At 46.7% G+C, this 25,908-nt stretch overlaps 1 protein-coding gene across 1 annotated transcript in view; it reads right to left on the bottom strand.

Annotated features, from left to right (window-relative positions):
• The window catches only part of PAPPA2 (pappalysin 2), a 116,631-nt gene that overhangs the window by 72,575 nt on the left and 18,148 nt on the right, over positions 1 to 25,908 (bottom strand). The window contains exons 3-4 of the mRNA XM_068952541.1: positions 8,938 to 9,083; positions 30 to 323 (exon numbers count right to left, since the gene is read on the bottom strand). Coding sequence (XP_068808642.1) covers positions 30 to 323; positions 8,938 to 9,083 — 440 coding nt within the window. The remainder of the gene's footprint in view (positions 1 to 29; positions 324 to 8,937; positions 9,084 to 25,908) is intronic.

Below are 25,908 nucleotides of genomic sequence, written 5' to 3'. Positions count from 1 at the left end.
TATAAATTGTAGTGAAAATTGCTCATTACCTGTGTAACTCATATAGTTGTTGAAGGGTGTTCCAGTGAAGTGTGTCTGGCCACAGGTATCATTGGTAGGGTCTGGATCCCGACAGAGTTTACTCTTTGGGGTTGGGGCAGTGTCAGCACAGAGGTCTCCAGTCTCCATAGAAGGAGTTGTCTCCCTGCAGGGATCGTCACAAGATTCCCGCTCGCTCACTCCCTTAAAGACATGGTACAGCCCTAGGACATGTCCCACTTCATGGATCATGGTGTTCGTGTGGCCATGCATACCGTAATAAGCAGGATTAAGGACAACTCCACCTAGAATTATAAGCACACAGAATATCATCAAGAGAAAAAGACACTGGGCAGCTGCCATTACTCACTTTTGCGAGCAACAACTCTTTCACTGTGCTTTCTGGTCACAAATGAAGTACCAGATGGAGACCTGAAGATGGACGTATTCAACATCTTGTAGGATGGGAAGGGAGCTCCTCTGCTTTAAAAGAGGGTGCGTGGGTTTTTTTTGTTTTTTGATGCCCCCTCCTTCCAGTCTTTAATATTTTAGTTACTGTTTCCCTCTGTACCATTTCATGCGTCTATAATTCTAGTGTCTGCTCTGGTTCACACTAACACACAACCCTAAATGGAGTTCTGGGGGGGGGGGGGGGGGGCACCAAACAGGGACTAATCTTTTGAACCAGAGGGCAAAAGATCTTCTTAAGCCTAGATAGGTTACCTACAAGCCCAGGTGGCTAAAGTATGCATGTTCCCACAGCTGATAAAAGAATGAGGTGCCTAACAAAGTACTAACACAGTTATCTCTGTCAGCTAGAAGCAGCCTTCAGCACGAGTCCATTTAAAGACGCAAATGCATTGCTTCTGGTCCCTACTGAGACAGCATCAGTGGTCTATTGCTTCATGCTCTGAGCCAAAGGGCTAAATTCAAACTCGTATGAGGTGATATCACAATCCACTAAGCTCCTAGCACAAACTTGACTCTGAATTCACTGTGCACTTTGGAGTGGGATTTCCTAAAACAGAGCTTCTGAAGATCCCCTCCTTCCTTTCAGAGAGATCTGCATGTGGATGGGGAGCACGATGGGGATCATAGCAGAACCTCCCATCCACTGCAGCTGCAGCACAAATGGCCCTGATCCTCTTCAGCTGAGGCACCCCAGCCCTTTGACTCAAGAGGGCACAACAGAGTAATCTCCAAGCCTGCTTGATGCAGGTTCACCCTCCAAAGATGCCACAGCATGGGCATGGACTAAGCCCCAGCAGAGATTGCCCAGAGCTGCCATCAAATAGTGAGAGCAACAGCACAGAGCTGGATAGGTCCTGCAGTAATCCTCACCTAAGCTGCCCTCTTGGCTGCAGGACTGGGTGTTTTCTTCTCCTGACCAACTGCCTGCAAGTGGAAGGATGGGAAGAGCAAGGAGCAATCACCCTGAGGAAAGCTAAGGGGGGCAAAGCCTTCCCTTGGCACTCTACCAGGGTATCTGACTCCTGCCCCAAGATGCATGCCCTGTTCTTACAACTCGGCATTACATCTGCCAGGAAACTTTTCATTGGGGATGATGGTGAATGAAACTTGCCTTTCTTTTCCTTTCTTGCTCTGTTTTTATTTATGTATTTGTTTAGCCTAAATGAAAGCCTCTTCAGAAACTCTGCTTCTTTTCTCCCTATTTTGAAGCTTTTCAATGGAGATTTCCTCCCCCTTCCATTTTTTTTTCCTTGCCCCCACCCCCCACTTCCATTTCGCCATAGGGTGGAGGAGGGAGGACTAGGGGGAAGATTAGAGAGATGGAAGGGGAAAGAGGATCGCAGCATGTGTCTAGGCTGACTCCAGGCAGTCAGGCAACATCTCTGTGGCATGGCTGGCTGTTTTTACCCAACTACTTTTAACCTAGACAGTTTGGATGGTAGTACAGTGAATATTTGGCTCCAGTACAGCTTGCTCCTTCCTTTGCAGGGCCCGAGAGAATTTATTGTGCCAGCTACCTCACAGCAAAACCTCTGCTACTGCATCTCTGCTGCTGATTGCTGCCCCTGCCAGTGAAGTTAAAACTGGCAGAGGGCCACTGTGCAATCCTTGCTCCAGCCACAGTGTAGACAGCTTGAAATTTGCTCCTGGATCAGCTCCGTACACTACTGGACCACCTCACGTCCTCAAGTACAGGGCATTCCTTCCAAGAGAGGGCTTCCTTCAGATCACAGTGTCCTTGGCAGGACACCAGGAGGACTGGGACTCCTCTGGTGGAGCCATGCTGGATGAACACTAGGTTAGGATTGGAAAGGGGCCTTCAGGGATGCTCTGAGCAACTCCCTCGAGCCCAACAGGGTTGCAAGAGGGTTAAGCAAAAAGGGCAGCATCATCTATGGCACATCCCACTTGCATGGCTCATGGAGGGGCTAGGAGATGACATGAACCCGTGAAGTGGCATCATGCCCTAGCTAAATACTCATGTTGCTTGTTCTTCCTCCTGTTTCCTTCCCACAGGGCATATGCAACACCCAGGGCAGCTTTTTAGCCTGAGGCGAAAGACAGGTTACACAGTAGCTGTATTCCCTTTCACGCCAGCTGTAATGTCTCAAAGTAGAGGACTCCTCCTTGCACCCTCCCTCAGCCAGCTCTTGGTCCTATAGCTCTCTGATTGGAGGTGGGCCACAAGGAGATACACAGAATGCCAAATCCTGTGGGGCCTTCATGTTCAATTGTGTCTCTGTCATCCATTAGGTTTTTGCATACCACTCCCCCTCACAATTCCATTCAAACAGGTTGGTAAACACTATAGATAGCAGAGGGCACCCCATCAATGCAGAACTCAGTGGACACATAAAAAGCTGCTTCTCGTTTTTACTAAAAGCATAGCATGAGAGGAGATAGAGAGAAGAGAGAGAAAAGAGAAAGAAAAGGCATCTCTGCAGCCAAACCCAAGCCTGAACAAGGCAGGGGGCTGCCTGCCCCAAAGGGCTGAAGAGGAATGTTCATGCAGAAAGAAAAAAAAAAAAGGTACATAAACAAATAAACAAGATGTGAAGACCCTGCACTCATTCTGCAGCACTGACCACAAGGAACAGGTCTGAGCACTAGGGGCCCTGAGGGCCCTGCAACCTAAAAGTCCTCCTTCCAACAGAAACCTGAAGCTCTTCCCGTGTAGGGGGAATAAATGGGACTCCAATAAGAGGAGGGAGAAAACTGTTGCAGAGGCAGGATGCCAAGACTCCATACCCAGTCACTCCCTCCTCTCTGCCAGCTCCCCCTATCCCATTCCTCCCTCACACTCCACAAGAAGAGTCATATTTTTAGTACTTTTTATAGCTAATTAGATGGAGGGATTAGAAACAGCATGAGAACTCTGTCTTCTTTCCAGAAAATCCCTATCCCTCTGTTCTCTGTCCCCACAGCTCCCTGGTGAGCAAAGGACTCCAGAGAGCTCCCAGTTTTGGAACAGGAAGTTGTATTTTCCCTCTGCAGGGTCCTCACTGTGAGGGCAAGATGTGGAATTATTCATAACAACCACTTGCAACAAAATCAGCCTCCACTTTCCCTTCTCTGCAGATCAGGCCTTCCTCCTCCCTTATCCCTTTTCCCTTATCTCTGTATCCTTCTGCTCTGAGAGAAGAACTGAATTGGGCTTTAAGTGAAGTCTGCCTCTCATGTCTGAGAGCCAATCCAAAGAGGGTCCCCAAGGTCAGCTTTTACAGCTAAGCTAAAAATTTCAATGTATGGTCCCCATAACATCTATGGAGTCCAGCACTCCAGAGCATGTGAACCAGAGACTTCCTTGGACTTGTCCGCCAAACTCAGGCCAGGCAGCTGGAAAGCTGAGGGTCTGACCTCGCAATGTCCTTTCCCTTCTGACTAGACCTACTAGTTACAACTGCAGAGCTGGTAACGTCCCAAAGACCAAGCCCCAGCTCCACTCACACAGCAAGAGATGCCCAGTCCACAACTGCAGTGAATGATTTGCACTGGCATGGACCCTACTTCACCTCCATGCACACTTCTCTCAGAGGCCCCCAGAGGCAGGACCACGCTGCCCTGGTTCTGACAATGATCAATGGCAAATGCTGAAGGGCTCTGACTCAAGACAGATCGGGGGGAGGGGGGGGGAGGGAGGGAGGGGGCAGAAAAATCAAGCTGTGATCTTTCCTGCTCCACTCTCCTTTGAGGATAGCAAGAACTGTGGAGCTTGAAGGCACAAATGATAAGCAAGAAGCCCAAAGATGATGTTCTCATGGCATCTCTCTAATAGAAGATGGATAGTATGAACCTAAAATCTTTTTTTCCTATGGAAAAAAAAAGCTCCCAGCTCCTGGGAAGGAGCTATTCTCTGGTCTACCAACACAACACAACAGTTGGACAAGTGCAATGGATCTCCAGCAATCTAGTGCCAGGTTCCTGGTTCAGGGCTGTTGTGGAGACCTGATGCTCAAGACAGCATGGGATCTTTAAACAGCTGTGAATGTAAGCAAACCACAAACCTAAATTTGTATCACAGGCCCAGGCTTCCTCAAACACTGACTCATGGCAATTAATGGAACAAACCCATGAAAGTTAGTCAGACAGGAAGATGGCCATTGCATAAGGTACCTCTGATGGAACAACTGGCCCTCCTTCAGGATCCACTGACCTCAGTCAGATATGTGAGCTGACCTCAGCTTATATAACTACAGCAAGTAGTTAAAACTAAACATTCATGATTCTGTTGCCTTTCATCCATGTTTATGCTAAAAACATTTCACCTGCAACTACATATAAAATGTCTGCATTATTACACTGCTAGGGTTTTTTGAGACCAGGCAAAGAACACTGTGTAAAGCTAATTTTTTTTTTTTTTTTTGTATAGGACAGGAATTCTTTAACTCCATGTTTTTGTAGTTAAAAGATTTATATGTAAATTTTCAGAAAATTAAATCTGGACTCCAAGCTGAAACACTATAAATTTGAGAAGAACTCACTATGATTATGGTGGAAAGAGTGAGAGAGAAAGTATGGTTTGGTGGAGCTGTGCAAACACACCTGACATTTTCTGCCTCTACTGCTAGTTGTTTGTCTGCAAGCTGTCTCTGCCTACAACTTCTACAGCAGCTGAAATACTGCTGTACAAATTTGATAGACCAGTTCACCCTCTCTCAGCCAGTCTTTATCCCTTATACTTCTATGACTGTTGTTGCTGATCATTGGTATTGCTACTGGACTACAATCAGGACTGAGTGCTACAGGAACATAGACCATGAAGACATCTTGGACACACAGAGTGCATGGCTCCAGAAAAACGCAAGAGGCAAATCCTGGCAGACTTGGCACATTCACAAATAGGAGATTGCACTGATAAGGCAGGCAAGTTGTACTTCTGAGCACAGCACCGAAACAATTTGCCATGTTCTGAATAGGTATGAATGCAAAGGAGAGATCTGATGAAGGCACACTTGTGGCCAGGATTTCCAAGGCCAAGGCAAAGCACAGGAGAAAGCACTGAAAAAAGGGGGCACTGACTTTCAGAGGCTGTGATGCAGAATAGAACAGAGATAGGCTAGGAAAAGGTTTGAAAGAGAAATGGGCAGCTTTAATTTGACAGAACTAGTTAAACTGCTGCCTCAAGAGTTGGGCCAATGCTCCTAACAGTGCATGTTGAGTGGAGAGCAGAGCAAGGATCTATTTGTCAAGGGGGTGCAATGCTGTAGTTACAGTGAGAGAGACGTTAAGAGACAGTACATGAATTGTGATAGACAGGAAACAGTATACCGGTGGGGGGGGTGTCTGGTTTTGCAACACTGAGTCTTGGGAGATAGTAAACCATCCCTAAACCTTCAGACAGAAATATGAAATTCAAACTTAGTCGGGAAAATAATTTGAAGGATAGCAATAGATCCGAGTCATCAGCATAGGAATGCTGTCTGAATTTCTGGTAGCCCAAACAAAAATGTAGGTGAAGAGAATGGAATGAAAAAGAAAGTTTATTGAAGACTTTCAGAAAGTGAAGATGACAACGGGAAGGCGAGGAGGACCTTCTTGAAAGACACACTCAAAGGTCAGAGGATGGTTTCCATGGAGTTCAAAGGGCAGATGGCAGATCGAAAAACACCTAGAACGGAACTGATAGAGAGCAATTTGGAAACAGTACATTTAGTGAGCTTGGGGTGAGAGGAAGAGTTCAGAGAGAGGAATGGAAGGCAGTTGGAGAGAATAAGTCACATGGTACTTCTCTTGAAAACACCTAAGAAAATCTAGCTCCGAGAGACAAACGGAGACAAGAGGAGAGCAAAGCTTGACGTAGCCGCTGTAGTCGCCGGAGTCAAGAGGCTTGAAGAACTTGAAGAAGTTGAGTCAAACTCAGAATCGATTTGATTCAGTAGCAAAACTGAAGCAGGAAAGAACAGCTGGGGTGAGGGGGAGGGGAGTTGGAAATCAGTGTGACATTTCTGCTCTACAGGAGCAGACAGTGGTGGAGGCTGTGGGCTGGCATGGATACCCTTGAAGTACCAACATCAGGAGAGGCAGGACGGTGGCAAGAATCAGTGCAAGGAAGGAAAGAGTGTGTGTTCTTCGGGACAGACTCCTCTCCTATGCTAAGACCTGTCTCCTCCCTGATCACTGTCATGTCCTTATACAAAGCTTGGGAAAGTTTCTCATACTACTTTCACTCCTCCCAAGGTTTTCCTTGCTCTTTATTCACTGCTTTTCCTTCCCATTTACTCAGATTCTCCAGCAGCCTCTGGTGAGAGGCTTTGTCAAAAGCCCTAAATCGATGACCTCCTCAGCCCTAAATTTCATCTGTGCTGACAATAATAGATGTCTTGCGTGGTATGAAACACTTGATGAAGTGGTGGAGTCCACTGTTTACAGAGAACAGAATCCATCACCCTCCCTCCCGAGCTCATTAAATCTAAAATCAAGGACAGTCTTCAACCAAAGTCTTCAGTCTGTGCCAGAGTCTCAAAGAAGTTCAGATCCAGCTTCAATACTTCACAGCTCTGGCGCCAGAGCCAAGACAACACCCCTTTTCCCCTGAACTTTAGTGGTAAAACCGTGATCCAGTATTTCCAGATGGTGCCACCTCTGGATTGGAACTGGATGCAAACTCTGGGACCAGAGCTAAACGCAAGCTTTTGATTAAATCAGTGACCCTGATTACCCTTCTGTACATCTCCTTGTGTGCCATCGGGAGGGGTCTGAAGAGAACATGTGTGGCTGAAGCACTTGCTGTAGTAAGATGATTGTCAAGCTGAGTCTTGGAAGTGTTTTTGGAAGCTGAAGGAATACATTTCATGGAGATTTGCCTTCCTCAACAAGCAATTGTAGCAATATGCTATTGAAATACCAGTCCTGAAACTCATTGAGGGAGGGAAACTGGCAAAAAAGAACTTTAAAACAGGTCTTTAATGGCAGCATAAAACTTTAAGGGTTGAACATCACGCACTTGTAAAAGCAGAAGGTCTAGGTCTGCTGTGCAGGTGTCAGGAGTAATTATTTCCAGTTACTTATTGAGAAACACTTTAAATGTTTTGACTGCAAAGTGTGAAGGTCTTTGCCAGAAAACTCTGACATTGAAGAGGTGGAGGGAGGAGGGAGAGGATAGGAAAAAATAAAATAAAACGAGAGAGAGAGAGAGAGAGAGAGAGAGAGCGCGAGAGCGCGCACACACACACACACACAGAAATAGAAGAAAACACACAGTGCATTTACATTCTAGTGAAGCAGTTGTCGTTTTGACTATTTGTAGTCTGCCAAGACTGGTGACCTTAAAGGTCAGGCTCTAATCCACTGAAGCAAAAGAGAACCTAGCCTTCAGCTTCAGTGGGTAATAAGCCAAGTTACAAAAATATGATTTAATTTGATAGTCATTCTCACATTTGCAGCTGGATTTGAAAGTGGCGGGTGCTTACTGCCCGTTTAGCTCTGGAGTCACTCAAATCTGGAGTCTCAGCACTGAAATGACTGAAATTCTTGGTTTATTTGTTTGCTGTTAAGTCCCTCGAATTGAAGCTCACCATTTCCAGAAGCACAGAGGATAGATCTGAGAGGTCCCAAATAAGCCACCTTACCCTATTGCAGGATCAGCCTTACCTAAACCATCCATGACAAACGTCAGTCTAACCCCTTCTGCAGTCTGCACTGACGGTGAACCTGCCACTCTTGCCAGGCTCTCCGTCCTAGTGCTTCAATACCTTCACCATTAGAAAGAGTTTCTTCTGTCAACTTGAATGTCCCTTGTCTGAGTGTAACGACCTTATCCCCCGTGGACATGGGGAACAGGGACTCATCTCCTAATAGCAGAAGCTATTGGCACATCCAAAGTCTGTTACCATGACCACCTTCTGTTCATTGAATATCCTCAATACTTTCCTTGGGTCCTTTTCTAGACCTAGAATCATAAATGCTCTATTTGCGGAAGCCTGACTAAGCATCAACTAGAAAGCACAAAACTCTCTGAATTTTTCTGTGGGCTTTGTTTGGCTTCAGGGACCATCAGTGTAACACACTCTCGCTTATCAGTTCCGTAGGCCTAGTGCTTGATCTCTTGTGTGATAGCCACAACAGTGATTCTTCCCTAGATCCGATCCCCTTGTTAAAATGTCAATACTAGTTTTCAGACAAAATTTGCGCTCAGCTTCACGACTGCCCCCATCCCAGAAGACTGGCTGAGTCAAGTGTAAATGCCCCTACCTGCCTGAACACATGCTTGCTTAGCACCAAAACACCCAGTTCTACCAAAGAAGGATTAAGGTAGGGTTAGGGACAGCTACAAAATTTCCTGAAGTGACCTGTATTTGAAGCCAAATGCTATGTCTCAAGCCACAAGCTTTCCTTCACTCACTCTCTGCCCATCTCAGAACAGTGTCTAGTGCCCATTCTCTCCAGGTCAACCAAGAAAGGTAAAAACCAACAACCTCAGGCCCCCACAAGTGAGGCTGGCTTACTTACCCAGGTGACTAAGGGCCTCTTTATCCCATGGCCAGGTGGCAGCACCTGCCAATTCTTCCCTCACTGAACTGGCAAAGTAAACATTGAGAAAGTGGGTGCTGTTCAGCTGTAGTGCCTCCTTCAGCTCCTTCACACTCATGTATGCCCTGTAAGGACAAGAGACGGGATACAGTCAGCAAAAACATCAGTGGAGCAAAGAGGAAATGCAGGAAACGCCCAAAGAGATCTCCTAGGAAAGGGTGCAACAGACTCTATCCTCAGCCCTCTGAGACGAAGAGCATCTGGGAAAGCATGACAAAATTTGGCTAATTTCAACAGGATGTCCCATGAGACTACTGACTCTGCCCCATGAGGGCTTTGGGCAGGATGGAGTTATGCAAATCTGAAGAACTTTTACTAGTAACAGTAGCTTTGTTGTTATGGCTGAGTTTTACTCATAGAGAAGGTTTTGGAACAATAAAGACAGAAAAAGCTCTAGAGAATGGAATAAAAGGAGAATAAGTGGGAGGAGAAACAAAGGGAGAAGAAAGGAAATCACAGAACCACAGAATAGTTGGGATTGGAAGGAACTCCTGGAGATCATCTTGTCCAACACTCCTGCTCAAGTAGGGTTAGCTAGAGCTGGTTGCCCAGGACCATGTCCAGTCAGGTTCTGAATAACTCCAAGGATAGAGATTCCACAACCTCTGTGGGTAATCCGTTTCAATGTTCAACTGATCTCATAGTAAAGAAGTGTTTTCTTGTGTTCACCCGGGATTTTCTGTTGCAGTTTGTGCCCGTTGCCTTCCATCCTGTCACTGAGCACCACTGAGAACAGTCTGGCCCCATCTTCTTTACATCGTCTCATCAGCTATTTATGCACATTGATAAGACCCACCACCACTGGTCACAACCCTCTGAGCCCAGCAGTTGAGCCAGTTTTCAGTCCACTTCTGTCTGCACTGTTGCCTTCTGCATAGGTCAGAGGTCTGCATCTGTTTTCATCGATACACCAACAGTCCTAGTGCTAATCTTTATGGAGTTCATGTTCTGAGCTAAGAGGATCAGGAGCTAACTTAATAATAATGCCAATAATAGTAGTAGTGAGATTTCAGGGCCTTGGGCTGTGCTACAAATACCATATATTAATTTTAATCAAGTACGACCACCCCTACCGTTAGTGCCACTGTCTCATTGGCCGAGACAGTGTTAGGAAACGTGTCTTTTAGGGCTACCTTTCCCAAGAGTCTTCAAAATCTGGGGAGCCTGACCCACAGTTTGTGAAGCTGTAGGGAAGATTTAATTAACTCAAGAGACTTCTAGGGGGGAAAAAAGGCATGGAAAGGCTTCAAATATATCACCATGGAAGGGTGATGGAAACGCACCATTGTGGAAGTATGTCATAAGAATGACTAAATCTGCAGCAAAAGGCCAACAGCAACATTAAGGTAGTGGAAAGCATTTCACTTATTCCCATGCTTCCAGGAGCAACTGGCATCTTCAAGCTGCGTGGTCAGATTATGAAGAGAATGCAATCATTTCTTTATACTGGACTAGCCTTGAAGGCACATCAGCTATATTTGAACTAGCAGCTTCTGTAAAAGTGACATCCCTTAGCAGATTCCTTGCCACATTGACTTATGGAAGAAAGGACAGAAAACACTAAGCACAGGCTAAGGGAAAAAAACGCATGTTCTCATTTGAGATCTGAAATGAGAAAGAAAACCAATGAGAGTGAGAGATGTGCAAATACACTGTTTGAAATGGCAGGATCCCTAGTGAAGAGTTATTGTATCAACAGATTTGTTCAGAAAGAGAGAGGTTGCTACAGCAAACGTAGAAGGAGGAAAATTTTACTAAAAAAAATAGGGAAACAAGATTCCCGAAGCAGGCTAGAGCAGGATGGCATGGGGAAAGAAGGGCTTCAGGGCTTCAAACACAGAGGTGGCCACTTCCTTGGATTTGAGATGGCAAAGATTTTCAGAAGCCATTACTGACTTGGGAAGTATCTGATGGTCAGCATCTACTGCATACCTCTCCTCTACCAATCAGCTCTGATAAGCTATTGTAGGCCGGACATCTCACCCACCTTTCCAGTAAAAAAAGTAGCTCCAAAACTTAAGTCACTTGAGAAAAACTTGGCTGGACCATATGGCAGAATTTAATGGTGGGATGAGATGACCAACTTGTCTTCATCAGGCCCCAAGATCTCCCACCACAAAGCAGCATTCCCAGAACGTTTTCCCCAGCCACATCAGTTTGTGGAGAGAAAACACTCCCAACCGGAAATGGCAAATTAGGATAACATGATCCCTTTTCTGTGATGTCTCGCCTGAGCATCCCAGACACGCGCCACGCTGACGCCATCTCTTCAACCCAACCAAGACGGGAGTAGAGCTAGAGCAATAGATAGGGAGAAGAATAAATAAACCTGAAGGACATATTTGTGGCATGACTCGGAAGGAAAAGAAACAAAAATTTCATAGAAATAGAGTGTAAAGGGGGAAGAAGGGGGAGAGAAAATCTTCCTCGTGCACCAAAGCTGCTCGGGGGACACAGACTTAAAAATAACGTTGATTCCTGACCTATGATATCTTGGAAAAATAGCCCCAAACCCTTCCAGGCTGCACAAATTCCGAGAGCTGACGTCAGCCCTATTCAGAGGGATATTCCCGCCGCCTCTCTTCTGGAGACATGATGTTTTTCTGGCTGTCGCCTGCTGTTCCCTTGACACTAGCAACATTTTTTGTCTACCCTTAATTATAAATAACTATAATTTCCTCCATTGAGAGATTTGGACAGTTCAGGGCAGTGTCAGGGGTAGGGGAAGCAGTTCCAAAAGAGATGCTCAGATAGGTTGGATGGAGAGGGAGAGGAAAGGACCCTGATTTCACCCACTGTAATGAAGCAAGAACAAACATCATCCTGCCAGCATCCCCAAAGACATGAGAAAGACCAAAACAAATCTAGAATGGGCAATTCTGATTCCCCTCAAGCCACATTTCCCACTGTCATCCTTAGCTTAGACATTTAACTGGCATCTTTGCCTGTCATTTACTGCCAATGTTATGCTCTCCCTCTTCTTCAGCATTTCTGCAATTTTCCCTGGGGGGGGAAGGCAGAACAGCCTTTGGTCCCCACAAATGGGGTAAATGACAATCCTCTCCTCTGCTCCCCAAATAGTTTCCCAACTCCTCCAAGGCTGGAGGATTCCACACCAGATGATATTTATGGCAAGGTGGGTGCTGCAAGTTGACACGCAAACACATGGAGGGCCAGAAGAATGCATGAAGGCATAGCTTTCAGCCAAGCAGCAAAAACAAAGAATAGAGCAGAAGACAGAACTGAGGCAGAGAAGGGTCACTGAGTTTGCCAGATCCAAAGCAAATATTTTTCCAGGAACATACAAAACTCATTGGTGAGCAGCTACATTTGTCCTTCGATTACCTTGGTAACACCACCTTAACCTGGTGCAACACAGATGAGCCTTTACCTCGAGAGAGTCAGCTGGCAAAAAGAGTATATGCACCAGTAGTCAGGGATTAGGGAAGGAAGGCCTACAGACTGCTGTTATTAAAAGTGACTGTGGGCATGAACACCATCGGAAATAATGGTATCTGGAGGAATGATGCCAGATGTGGGTGCCTCCCATAGGACAGGTGCTCACCTGTGATACTGTTGACTTCAACAGAGCTCTCCTGAATGACACTAGCTGACAGTCTGATGCAAAAGCAGGCTTAGATACCACACTGCATACCAATTTATTTGTGGGACTCATGTTTGGTGTAAGGCAAGATGGGGAAGAAGCCTAGACCTTGTATGGCTCTACAGCAGCGTGGTAGAGCAGCACTGATGCTTCTGCGGTCCTGGTGCTGGGTCGGGAGCACTTGTCTTTGTATGGGACGTAACGATATACTGTCATTGTACGATATTTCAGACTATCAAGACAGGAAAGGAAGACAAGAACTCCAGCAGCTTCAGTTACTGTATCATTAGAGAATGGTAAAATCAGTATCATAATTTAGATTGGAAGGGATCTCCATGGTTTATCAGATCAGATTGCTCAGGGGCATGTCCAGCTGAGTCATGAACATCTCCAAGGATGGAGATTTCCCCATCTGTCTTGGCAACCTGCTCCAGCATATAGCCACCCTGACAGTAAAATAAATAAATACAAATTCTAATATCTAATCAGAATTTCTCATGTTTCAGCTTCTGTTATTGCCTCTTGTGCTATCACCATGCAACTCCAAGAAGAGTCTAGCACCATCTTTTGTGTACCATCCAATCACAATCGGATGAGTATCACTTTTCATGGAAAACTATTACTGCCCCAAGGGCTCAAGACCTAAAGCTTTCTTTCCTTGTGGTTGAAAAATTGTGCTCTACCCATGCTGCCAAGCCTCTCCGGAGAACCTTCACACCCCTTCTCACACTTCTGCCTTGACAATTTTGTACTAGCCTGTGGGGGTGGCAGTATCTTTCTACTCATGGTTGTAAGTCAAGCTCTGGACTAGCTTGGTAAAAGGAGAAAGCCTGACATATTCTGGAGAGACAGAGCTGTGGTTGCTTCTCCAAGCAGCAATAATAGGAGTGCTGCTCATGCACAAATGAGAAAGGATTTGTTAATCCACTGGGCAGTATAGGACAATGACACTGTAACACAAGCTGAATTTGGTTTAAGGTGGGAGAGGATGAGCAAGAGGTGCAGGTTTTAGTGATAGCCATCATAATGGGAAGACTTGGGGCCTTGCCTGACACAAAAATGGTGAGTACCAGTGAAAGACAAATGGTGGCATTTCTGAATGAAAAGCAAGGCCATCATGTACCCCATGCAACATCATAAACATCAAGCTGAATTCTCTGGGTACTGCAAAGGATACAGTGTGTAATGCCACAGGAATTCCACTGCAATTCAAAAATAGGAGTCTTCTCCCTGCAGACATTTCAGAGGGGATGTGGGAGTGGGGTTGGATGGAAGCTGTCCAAGTGCCCTCCATGGACAGCTGGAAAATACTTGAGATCCAGCCAGTTCCAGGCTAACCATGAAGCCTTAATGAAGTCACAGGGGATTCTGGCTCTGCTTTCATGTCCCTCACCCACTGCAAGGAAATTCCTCTTCCTACTCCTGCCAAGCAGGGAGGCTGCCTTTTTCCCCAAACTTCTGCTCGACAGATGAGGAATTCCTCAGACTTCCCAGGAGCAAGACCAGCTTGCCAGTAATTTTTTGGTTTGGCGGGTATACTGACAACATGCTCCACAGAGGCTGCAAAGGGTTAACACAGCGCACAGCAGCTTAACTTCTGAGGCACTCAGCTGAAAGCAAGAGCCACAATTCAATCCATGAAGATAGATGCTGAAATCAAGTGGCACGAACTATTTTCTGAGGACAGGCTCTCTAAGCTCTCTGTATAGTCAATGAAGAGAGACACTCCTCCAGATGGCAAGTCAATGTGAACATCTGAGTCCTGGCAAAGGACTCCTTTTCTTGTTGACACCACAGGAGGCCTAAAGAGACTATCTTCCAAACTTAGGCTCTCGTTACACATGTGAATCCTCTGTGCTAGCATTTGTGAATCCCCACCTGTTTCCAACAAACCAGTTAACAGGTGATGCTCATCCCTGCTATGCTGCTCCCTTCGACCCTGCCACAGGCAGACAAAGCCCACTCCCACAATGCAAACAGGATACGGTACCGCATTGGCACAGCATGCAAGCTGAGATGGGTTACTCGATCTGCCTCCAGACCAGACTGATGGTGGTTCTCATAACTACAGCTGCCTCACGCTCTGGGTTTCCCTTCTCTGAAATCTCTTGCATTGTTGCGAATGGGGACATGCTATATTTTTTAGATGAAAGCCGAAGTCCTCCTTAACCCTTAAGACTATTTCCATCCACAAGACTGTGGCCTAGGAGCTCTGACTGGGGGCCAGCACTATGCTGGTATGCCACAAACATAATTGCCAGCATCATGACAACTTCACAAGGCAGTAACATCCAAACGACTTTCACTCAGCTGGCAGGCCCTGGTAGCAGGGGCAGATATGAAACATGCCTGAGAGGTTCAGGAAGGACTGAGTAACAGTCAGACATTCCCCTGGGATCATGAGAGGCACAACGATGCTGGAACAATGCCCTCTGTAGTCAACAAGAGTCCCTCATCAGCTTCACTGGGTATTGGACACTAGCCAAAGAGCTCAAAGTCATTTGGGTACACAGGGGATGAGGGCATCGCATACCTTCTTGGACCTGCCTGGGAAAACCCATCTCTGAGGCACTGACACCATCAGCCGAAGAATGACCTAGAAAGCAGCAAGCAGCACTGCATAAAAGACAGAGTTTAAAATTTGCATGAGGGGCTGAGGATCAAGATGTCAACAAGAGACACAGGGCAAAACTTACGTGATGGCCTTAGGGATCAGGGGATTCCTTTATACATGAGCAATTGCTGTTGCATTCTAAGGTAACCCTCAAAGTCCCTGTGGGAGGTGGATTTGGCTTCAGGACGGAAACAGCAGGCTTGGAATGAGTTGCATTAGCAGAGCTGTGGGCTCAGGATCAGAAAGACAAGAAGGGCTCTGATTCAAGACTGTGACCTCTTCATGTAGATTTACTGGGGAAAGAGACAAAGAAGTCTACAGACCATTATCCACATAGCATACCTGCTCCCAGTTCCATCAGATGGTTGTGCGCAACTTCTTGAGGTCAGATTTGGGTAAGAAAGGCAATAACATTAGCACTAGACTAGAAAGCCCTAAATGGCATTTTACCCTGAGATAGGCTGAAGAATAAATGCTACTAACAATGGTACAGCCCAGCTATTCGTGGAAGTGCTGGCTAACATAATTATTCATTAAATTGTCACGGAACCAGCAGAAGGCAATGCTATTTAAGACCTGCTTTTGGTAAGCAATGTAGAAGTTATAGAAGAGTTACGTGAGAAAGAAAACTTTCAGATTCATTTAACTGGAGGGATAAATGCAGGTCTTGAACTAAGAACAGAATGGGAGAAACAAGACTAAGTAGCAGACAATGCAACACCCAATAGGGCCAGGGAGAGCAGGGGTGAAATGAGAATTCTCAGAAGTCAGTCTGACTCCAGTGAAAACAAAGAGTAAAGGGTTCTTTTAGAAATAATAAAAAAAAAAGTATAGAAAAAAAAGTAGTGCATCTGTTGGGCAGGGAGCTGAAACTCAGCATAACTGAGATGCATCCCTGAATAAAACTAATATATGGTCTCCACCTTTATTTAAGACGGTGAGGTAGAGTTTTAGCTCTCTTCCAGCAAAGTACAGGAACATTAAAATCATGATACTGGAGCTAGAGAGACAAAGGTGGTAGCAACTGGATGAGGGCAGGGTGTCTGAGGTGACATTTGGACTAGGTGGGAGGGAAGGTGAAATGCTGAAGATGAAAAAAGCAGGACCGGGAAGCACAGCAATGAAAATATTCAGATGGGGGGGAAAAGAAAAACTCTGTGGATGCAGTACATTTGCAGTGGGGCCCTGGGGAAATGCCACCCTGCATCCTGAAGGATTGACCACGGCCATATGACTGAAGAGCAGCAAGTGTGATACATGCATCGGTATCTACAAGAATGAACAAATATCATAATGAGACAAGCTGATGTGGTTGTCCTCACTCTAACAGGTCTTGAATCCACCTGCAGATTTCAACAGACTTTGAGGTATAAAGGTCTCCACATTATTAGTTCCACCCTTCCCTCCCATCGCCGCAAAATCACAGAAATAGGAAGTTTGATGGAAACAAGAGACTACGTTTGAATCACCACTGAACAATTGATGGAAAGAGGGATTTAGCTTTTCTCACGCTCAACTGACAGAGCTCCGCCTGACAGTCACACCTTTTTAGGTATCAGAGAGCCCAACAACAAAACAGATCCATTGGGACTGAGATTTCCTTAACACTTAAACACAGGGAATGAAGTAGATGTGATCAGCTGGAGTTCAGTAAATTATAAACAATGCCCTCTTTGGGAAAACTGAATAAACTGGCAAAGAAACCAAAATTTTTAACCAGCTGAGTCGACAGATCCCAGATACTGCAGATGTGAACATGGGCAAAGGCATGCTCTATATGCTGACGTTTCTCTTGAGAAGCCACAATCAGACATGAAGGACTCCTCTTTGCCTCCTGGCACCATGCCGTGGCACCCGACTTTAGGAAACCCATGTTAATTCCTCACCGCCAGCCTCTTCAAAGCCTGTTTGCTTTTTAGCCATACGCTGTTTCCTCTCTGGATCTTGTTATAGCTCTGTTGACAGCTTACGCACAGAGTGAGGGAGCAGGGGCTTGTTTTAGGGCTAGCTGTACTTTGCACACTTTGGAAACTCACATTTCGGAGGCTGGACAAGCAGCTCCTCACTTGATTCAGCCTTTACAGCTCCCCAGACACACAGGACAGGCCCTGACAAACTTTGCATAAACGGGAATAAATGGCAGCCTGGAAAAGCGTCTCCACTTATCTGCTGAGGTGAAAGGGGGACTTCCTAGCTAGTGAGAGCAAAAGTAGAAAAGCCAGCTGTGCCACTAACAGCTAGGTGCTTACTGCTGTCTGAAGGAATACAAGCATCATCCATCTGTCTTGACAAGCTCTCTGTCTCAGGAGTGGTTTACTCCAGGCTGCACTCTCATACCACCACAGGCAGCCCTCAGGAGACACGTGCTCATGACTACACACGTGCACCCCACCAATAGGTGTTCTGACCTCCTCTTCCAAACACTGCAGCTCGCAACAGGAAAAGACTGCCTTCAGATACAGCCTTCTCTTGTGGCTTTTCACAAGGGACTTTGCCAAACTTGAGGCTTCTCTTGGAGGATGCTAAACCATCTGCATCAATCAGCTCCCAGCCTCCAGGACTTCTGACCAGGACTGCAGGAGTCGGGAATTCCCTCTCTCTCTTCTCTGAAAATACCAGGATGTTCAATTGATCTTTCTTCAGCAAAGCCTAAACTAATAGGAACGGATGGGCTGCCAACTAACTTCCTCAATCTCATTTCCTCCTCCACCTGACAGTGCCTTGAGCTCTACACTGGAGAGGCAGCTTGGCTTGTTGGCTTGAAAAATCATATTGATCACATGCGCATCCGATGCTTGGATCACTGAAAGACACTGGTTTTATGATGTTTGCATTCTTAGGCTAAGGCCAGCATACTGCCTCACTCCCCTGCTAGCTGTCACGCAGATGGTGGACAACACCACCTCCCTGATGGGAAGTGGCTGCAACCCAGCACTGCTGATGGGCACTGCTTAAGCATCAGGACAGCTCTTTAAGGAATCCCAGCAGCTGTCAGAGGGAGAAGGGCACTGCTATGCTAAGGCAGTTGCACCTCCAACTGCCTACTCAGTAGCACATACCTCAATGTGCCTGTGCTGGTTTCCTAGCTATAACTGAGATAGGACCTTGCTTTAGGACATCTACGGATCAGGTGAGGTTTTTGAATCACTCATGTGTCCTAATTTACAACATACCCACATAGGCACCACCATTTTGTCCAAGCTGCGTTTCTGTTGCCCAAGAAACCAAATGGCTGTGTGGCTACTTGAGACACCCACACTGCGGAAAGCATTAGGACCGAAAAACAGATCTCAAGGGAGCGAGGGGTCCTAATGAATCCTGTTGGCTGTGTGGCACACGAGAAAAATCCCACAATATTTGCTCTATAGATAGATGTCTACCCTTTCGCAGGAGCAGGAATCCACATGTGCCCCCTTTGCTTTCCTCAGATTAAATTTCCTTAGAAAGTGGGAGACTAATTCACCACCTCGGCTCCTTGATTCCCAGCCCAAATCCCATCCAGCATTGCTGTGTTGCTGGAGGAAAAGGTGCATCTTTTTGCAGTGGCTTTTTGGAGGAGGCGTCTAAACACAGCCCCGTACCACAGACATCGTCTCCTAGGGAAAAAGTGCTCAGAGAAGGGACAGAGCAACGGGAAGAGGAGTGTTGGGTTAGAAGCAGGCGCACACGCACACAGCAGAAAAAAACAAGGGCTGCCGAAAGGGAGCAGAGGGCTGCAGTGAAGCTGATTGAAGGAGGCATGAAGGGAGACAAAAAGGTGAAATCAGGCCTCTGGCTCAACAGGAACTACCTGACCTCTCCCTCAGATGGGGCACGGCAGCTTTCGGCTGACGCCAGCAGCCAGCCCGTGTCTTGCAAGTTATTTCTGTTTGGCAGAGACAGTAAGCAGTGAAGCCCTAATCAGAAAGGACAGCTAGACTGCAAAGCTCCCTCATGAACCTCTAGTTATCTGCTGAGCCAAGACACAGCAGTCAGGGCTAGGACCCCTTTCGCCTCCACTGCTATTTCCCCACCATGGTGCCTTCCTTGGGGGAGGCCTCCAATTTCTAAAGGACACAGCAGCCACGCTGAAGGGTCTTAGCCCCTTGGGTCACCTCCTGAGGGGGATCTGCCAGAGCTATGACCTCCTCCTTCCATTGCCAGTAGTAAGTAGGGATATACAGTGCCTCTCCACTCCACATCTCTGCAATTGCACGGCATGAGCTGCCCTGTTTCAGGACCTCACACCTCTCATTACCCATGCGCAGAAACTCAAAGAGCTACCAGGAACACATGAAGAGAGAATCTTCCCAACACAACCCCTTCTCCTCCAGCATTGCAAGCCCCCAGCCACCAGCCTTCCATCTCTCAAGCCACTTCTCACCCAGAGGCAACTCACAAGGATACTTTGCAATCCCACAGCCTGCTTTAGGATCCATCACAACACCAGCAGCCCTATCCCAGAGAGCCTCTACCCCAAAAGAGAAAGGCAAGGACTTGGAAAAAGAATACCCTCTTCTTTATAAGGTCACCTCACTGCCACATTTTCTCACACATACACTGATGTGCTTGGAGTTTTCTTGCTCAGAAATTTTGGCTGAGTAGTAAGAGAACCTGGACACTCAACCAAGGTGTACAACACACACAAAAATATATGTATAATTCTATCTGGAAAATATAGCATGGCCAAGAATAGACCCACATGTTCAGCATTCCTTACAGGGCCTCAGCCCTAATGCATCATCTGCTTCTGTGAAACGGCCAAAGCCTTGAAGGTCCCCTATACACACTTGATAGTTAATACAAAAATAAGTCAAACCTTTCCCAAAAACTCCCCTAGGAGACTAGCTTTGAGCTTGTGTTAGCACTACTGATTTACCCCATGAACCTTCCTTTTAACCCCCCTAGGGAGGACAAATCCATGCAAGTCCCATAAACTTCCTGGCTTATGTGACAATTCTTGTTTTGCTTAAGCATAATGGGCCATCAACTTTCCCCTGGGATAAATTTGTCCTGGTAATCTGTGTTTTAATGCTCTGCATCTTGGGGGACTTGATAGCATTTGGGGTTTATTTTAATGGGAGTTGGTAGCTGTGATCAATTGTAGAAGCTCTATTTCCACGGAAATGGGTATTTAATAGATTTTTGAAAATGATGGTTATTGACCCAATGGGCCTTAATGGCTTAAAAACCATCTGATTGTAGTATGTAAGAGTAAATGCAGGTTTTCAAATGCATACTGGAAAAGGTAGTAAAAATCCTTTTAAATTACAGGGACCTGGTCAACAGGGAGTTTCCATTTGCTTATATGGCCTTTATTTCTATCAGAATCAATCACGGCCCTCTCTTCCTCAAAGAGACTTACTATTTCCTCAGGGGTGATATCATCTTAAAACACGTGACCCATCTGAGTCTCATACAGGTATGGGGATGTCTTTCATTAGACCAGATGGTGATGTAGAGTCAAGCTTTCAAAATGGCTCAGTTTCCAGCTGCTCTCATGGGTGGGAAGAAGACACAGAGCTCATCACTTGCCCTCAGTGGCTGTGCACACTCTCTATCGCACCCAGTGAGAGTTTCCTGTGGGCTGGAACCCCAGACATGCTTCTGGGACTCTTGTCCTCCTGGGTTAAATTCACCCTATGAGTTCCCAGTTGATGATCCTGCACTGAATTTCTCAGGTAGAAATCTTGGTTTATCTAGGGATAACGTGAACCAAACACATAAATAGGAGTAAACTCAGGAATGAACTAATTACTAAGCAAGTAATCCTAGAAGCAAAGAACAGACTAAATCCTGATTCTTATTTCATGGTGTCTACGAGCTCTGACTGAAGCTTTATTTCCCCCACAGCTAAGGCACGTATTTAAGGTTATCACCCTCACAGGCTCTCCAAGGTCTATGAAGGCTCAACACAGGCTGCAGTTACTTTCCACCCTGAGCACATCACAGAGTCAACTTCCTTCTCCTGGTTGCCTGCTTCCATGAGCTTACGGGAACACAGATGTCTGAGATTTGTACCTGTCTGTTTGAAACTAACCGATAGGTTCAGACATTGCAAAGGGGAGAGCCCAACCCATGCATGTGTGGGACAGCAAGGCCATGTACATGCCACCTGTGTAGGAAGCCAGGCAAAAAACAATACAGACCTGAAAATCCTGACATTGCAAATGGACTTCTGTCTTCCCGTTTCCTCTAACTTTCTGCTTCAAAAACCCAACCAAGCAGGAATTCAGGAGTTCAGATTTGCAACCTTGGCTGTCCTGTTGCCTCCCCTCTATATCAGCGGAATAAACAAAGGAAACACATATTGCAGCTCTCCACCTGCTACTGCCCCAGTAACATGGCCTCCCAGTGCCATCCTCAAATAGGTCCATAACAGAGTACAACCTGCTTGCAGCAAAACTCACCTCCACCTCCCGCACCTCAAGAGCACACAAGGAAGGAGCAATGCCCCTGACCAAGCGTGGATTGTGGGTGCAAAGCCTGTGCATGCCTGGGTGACGGACCCCACAGGGGTGGGCGTTCCACCTGTGTCCAGCACTAGCCCCTTGTTCTCAGAGGGCACACTGAGAGAGCCTCTGGGAGGGAGGCTTAGACCATCACAGTGGTTTCTAAAACCCACCCTCCTTCCCCCAGATCACACGCCTGGCTACCTGCGAGAGCATGGCTCTAATCGCGGATCTAGCAATTTGGGAAGATACTGCACATTTACAAGGGTTGTGTAAGGACTATCTGAAAGCTTGGCCCTAGAGAAGGAGAGGGGAACCATCACTGCAAGACAACAACATCTCTGAAAAGAAAACAGAGGGAAAAAAAGCATTGCGGGGGGAGAGTTAACCAGAAGATCCAGTTTTGAACTATTTAAGGGAAGGAAAGGCATCCTGTGAGGGAGAGAGACAACATAGCAAAGCAGCAGCTTGGGAAAGGAGGGAAGAACTGCAGTCCAGCATTTCTCTTAATGGCTCAACTCCAAAGCCCAGCGAAGGCAGCATCGTGGCTCCAGCACACACCAATACACTTTGGAGAGACTCACTATCCACAACATGGGATAAGCAGTTGCCTTCTTTTTATAATGTTGATGCTGGCTGATGAGATGCTTGCATTATACAGAAGATGTGTGTGAGAGAGGGTGAGTGAGAAGCACAGGGAGAAATAGAGGAATATGTTTGCAGCCCCTCGTGGTTTTGCTATGTAGAATTCAACAGTGGCAAGTTATTCTAGAGAAGACTCCAAGCTAAACAAAACCAAGTACAGCTCAATTTCTGCCTGTATTGTTTGTTTCAAAGAAAAATAAAAAACTTCCAGGACCGAGTCTTATAGCACTTTTTCCCTGTCTCTAGTTGTGAAGATAAACCCTATCCCACCTAAACCATAGCTGATTTACATCGGATCTAGTTGTCTCTTTTACTTTTTGCTTGCAGCAAAAAAATGAAGAAACATTTTAGGCCTAGGGAAGTCTCAAGACCCTTGCAAACAAGTCTGTCTCCCCAGGAACCTGAATTTCACTGCCAATTTTTATAGCGCATTTCTCAGTCTGCCATGGAAAAGGCAGAGGGGATAAAGCAAGTGGGAGCCATGTTCCTGTTCTCCCCTCCTTGCCATTGCATGGGCTTTATGTGGCCAAGCAGAGCCCCTCAGGGCCAGGAGACTCCGCTAAGCACTCCAGGCAGAGGGGAATTGTGCAGGTGTGAGTGTAAATTTTTGCCTTGTGTTTAACCAGGACTGAGTACTGCCAGCTTCATCTCCTGTAATTAAATGACCCTCTTCCCCACTTAGGGACTAAGAAACAGGATGCCAGAGCCCCACGGCAATACCAGCTCTGTGTTGTTGCATGATGAGCGAGCAAGACAGCCAGGTTTTCTGTGCCTCATTTTCCCCAGCTGAAGAGCAGGAAATATCCTCGCCTATAGCACAGGCAGGTGGGTCCATGTTTGCAAACACCAGAGAAGACATGACATTTGCTGTGTGGGCTTTTCAAAGGAGCTTAAAGAAGTTGGAAAGCCACATTCCACTGCTGTTTAACAGAGGGCAAGTGTCTATCTTTTCTGGATACCACTATTGTTTCACCAGGTGCCTACTCCTTTCCCATCCATCCCCCACAGCATCTTCATCTGTTGGACAGATCTCAGAGAGCTGGTGGGAAGAGGGAGAGCTGTGGCCCAGAGGAATGTGGTGAGCATGACCCTAAAACATATGTGCCAAAAGGCATGTGCCACACTCCATCTAAAGCAAAATGGCTTCCATGAGGACCTGAGAGGCCAAGCCCCTAGATGGAGGTCATCTCCAAGAACTGTTCCAGTGACCGCTAGTGGCAAGCAAGGGTCAGTTTCATTTCTTTATCCAGCCTTCTCAACTGATATGGCAGTGGAATAGGAAGGATTTCTGAGTGATGCTCAGCTGAGCCCACAGCTAAGGGTTGCAATGAGCACACACAACCATGAGGCACTATGAACCAGGAGAACGTGTCCATGAAAGGATGTCGGAAGACCAGAGTCCTGTCTTTCCAACCTCCGGGCTGCTGTTGCCCTTTCTAGCTCCTGCCTGCCTCGTCTGTTCAGGCTGAAATCTCCTGGGCATTGACAAGTGAAAGACCCTTTTAATAGGGCTTGCAGAACTGGGTGAGTTTGCTGGGAGGGGATTAAGCTCCTGGTGGTCTGAGCTAAGAGCACCTACTTCCTCTGCAAGAGGAACCGTGCAGCCCTGTGATTTTACAAAGCCCCCCTCATGCACTCTTCACCACAAAGGTAATCTTCAGTCTTGGAAACAGACCTAAAACTTTACTACATTCACCACAGCAGTGTTTCACTAAATGGCAAATATTTGAAGCCTTGATACTGGTTATGAAAGGGCCTGAGACAGAAAAAAGAAGAAAAGAACTCTATTCAACCCAAATTTCTCTCTGAGTTTCTCTCTCTCTCTCTATTTTTTTTTTTAAAAGGGAAAAAACAAGTCCCAAGTCTCCAACTTATTTTTAGGTCCAAGAGATTGGGTGTTCCAGCCTGGAGCACGGCGCACACAAGCCAGCATTCTAAAAATGCCTTCCTCTCGGATATAAAAAGGACGTGAGATAATTTATTGGGGAAGTTTTGTAATGTAATGATCATACGTTAACCACAAACAAAAAATCTGAGGCTGCTTCTGGTCCCCAGCGCAGTGCTTGGCAGGCGATAATCGCAAGTGCTTAGCATGCTCTACCCCTCCAGACCCTTCTAGTGAAGGCTTTTGCCTTGCACTATTCTGGTGGGTTTGGGCTCCGCAGAACTCGGACTGTCCCGTTTCCTCTTCCCCCAACCCCAATCACCCTCTGCGGATGGACAAATTGATTTCCTAAATAATGAGAACGGCTGGGCCAAGGAAAACTAAAAACAATATGTTCATTTAACAACTCCAATGGCTGCAGCTCAGCCTGCCAACCCAAATGCTGGATAAATCATTCCAGAGACACCATCAACGCGGAGCTGATGGAGTCCCACCAGATTGCTGCCAAGCTCCTTGCTGCCCTGCTGTTTTGTTTCCTCGGGTCTCTCTAGCCTCGTGAGGGTCTCAGCTGTGGCCAGCTGCCTGCAGACAGAAGCATGGTCGGACAAGCAGGAGTCCCGTGGAGGGCTAAAACCAAGGACAAAGAGTGGACCCCTCCCCCAACCTTTGAACACCCACTGTTCCTTCAGAATTGTCATCCCAATAAAATCAGCCCCCTTAACTAAGCCTCTGGGACAGTTGCGTTTGCTAGAACAATAGCTCACATCCGGACTGTTTTCCCCGAAAGCACCCAGGCTGCCTACAACTGTTGGGCAGGGATCCTCCCTTCCCTCTCGCGCACAGATCCTTTCTTCCCTCTCTGCACAGATGCGGCCATTCTGGGGAGGGGAACCTGGCAGGTACCTCACAGCACATGCTGCAGGACAGCTTCATACTAACAGAAAAGCTTGCAGGAGTTAATCAAGATGTGTCCTCCAGCTGAGGATTATTGGCAGCCCCTGAGCCTACCACCTTGGGAAGAAAGTGACTGCATTACTGTAAATTTTATGTCTTATTTGTAGCACCCAGAAATGCACAGTGGAAGATTTGGGCACATCCACAAAATGCTACAAATTGCTTTTCAGAATAAGCCATTTTGGCTAGTGTCAAAGACGGGGCTGGTAACCAGCCCCTGGACTCCTTTGTCTGCACCCTCAAACCCCTCTGCTCCCCTGGAGTAACACAGCTAAGCTCTAGTCCCACTGAAACAGGGGCATGCAGGGAGCCAGCGCTTTCTCATTGACTGAGAAAGGTCCAATATGTAGCCCTCTGCTCTTGACCAGGGTCCCCAAGATCTCACTCCTGCCCCTCTCCCCAGATGGCTGTGCCCAAGTGCCACTTCTCATTGGAAAGAAGGCACTGTCTCCATGCTGAACCCGCCCTCCCCTCCCACACCTCCTCTGGCACTCCTGACCTTCTCCTGTGGACCTCTCATCACTGTATGGGGGCACAGCCCTCAGATACGTTTTCTTTCCTTTCATCATCCCACACCGGAGATGTTGTTATCTCCCTCTCACACCTTCTTCGGAAGAATGAAAGCCCCCAAGAGCCCTTTGGGATGCCTAACTCACAGTCTCATTTTGTGATACAGGTTGGGAGATGCGATACAGCTCTCTCTCAAGAGCCTGGAAGAGGCACAGACGAAAATGAGAAGACCAGCACGTGGAACATG

This window comes from Struthio camelus, chromosome 8, assembly GCF_040807025.1.
Source record: "Struthio camelus isolate bStrCam1 chromosome 8, bStrCam1.hap1, whole genome shotgun sequence".
Lineage (NCBI taxonomy): Eukaryota > Metazoa > Chordata > Aves > Struthioniformes > Struthionidae > Struthio > Struthio camelus.
The sequence above is the reverse complement of the archived record's forward strand: the minus strand, read 5'-3'. Positions and strand labels throughout refer to the sequence as shown.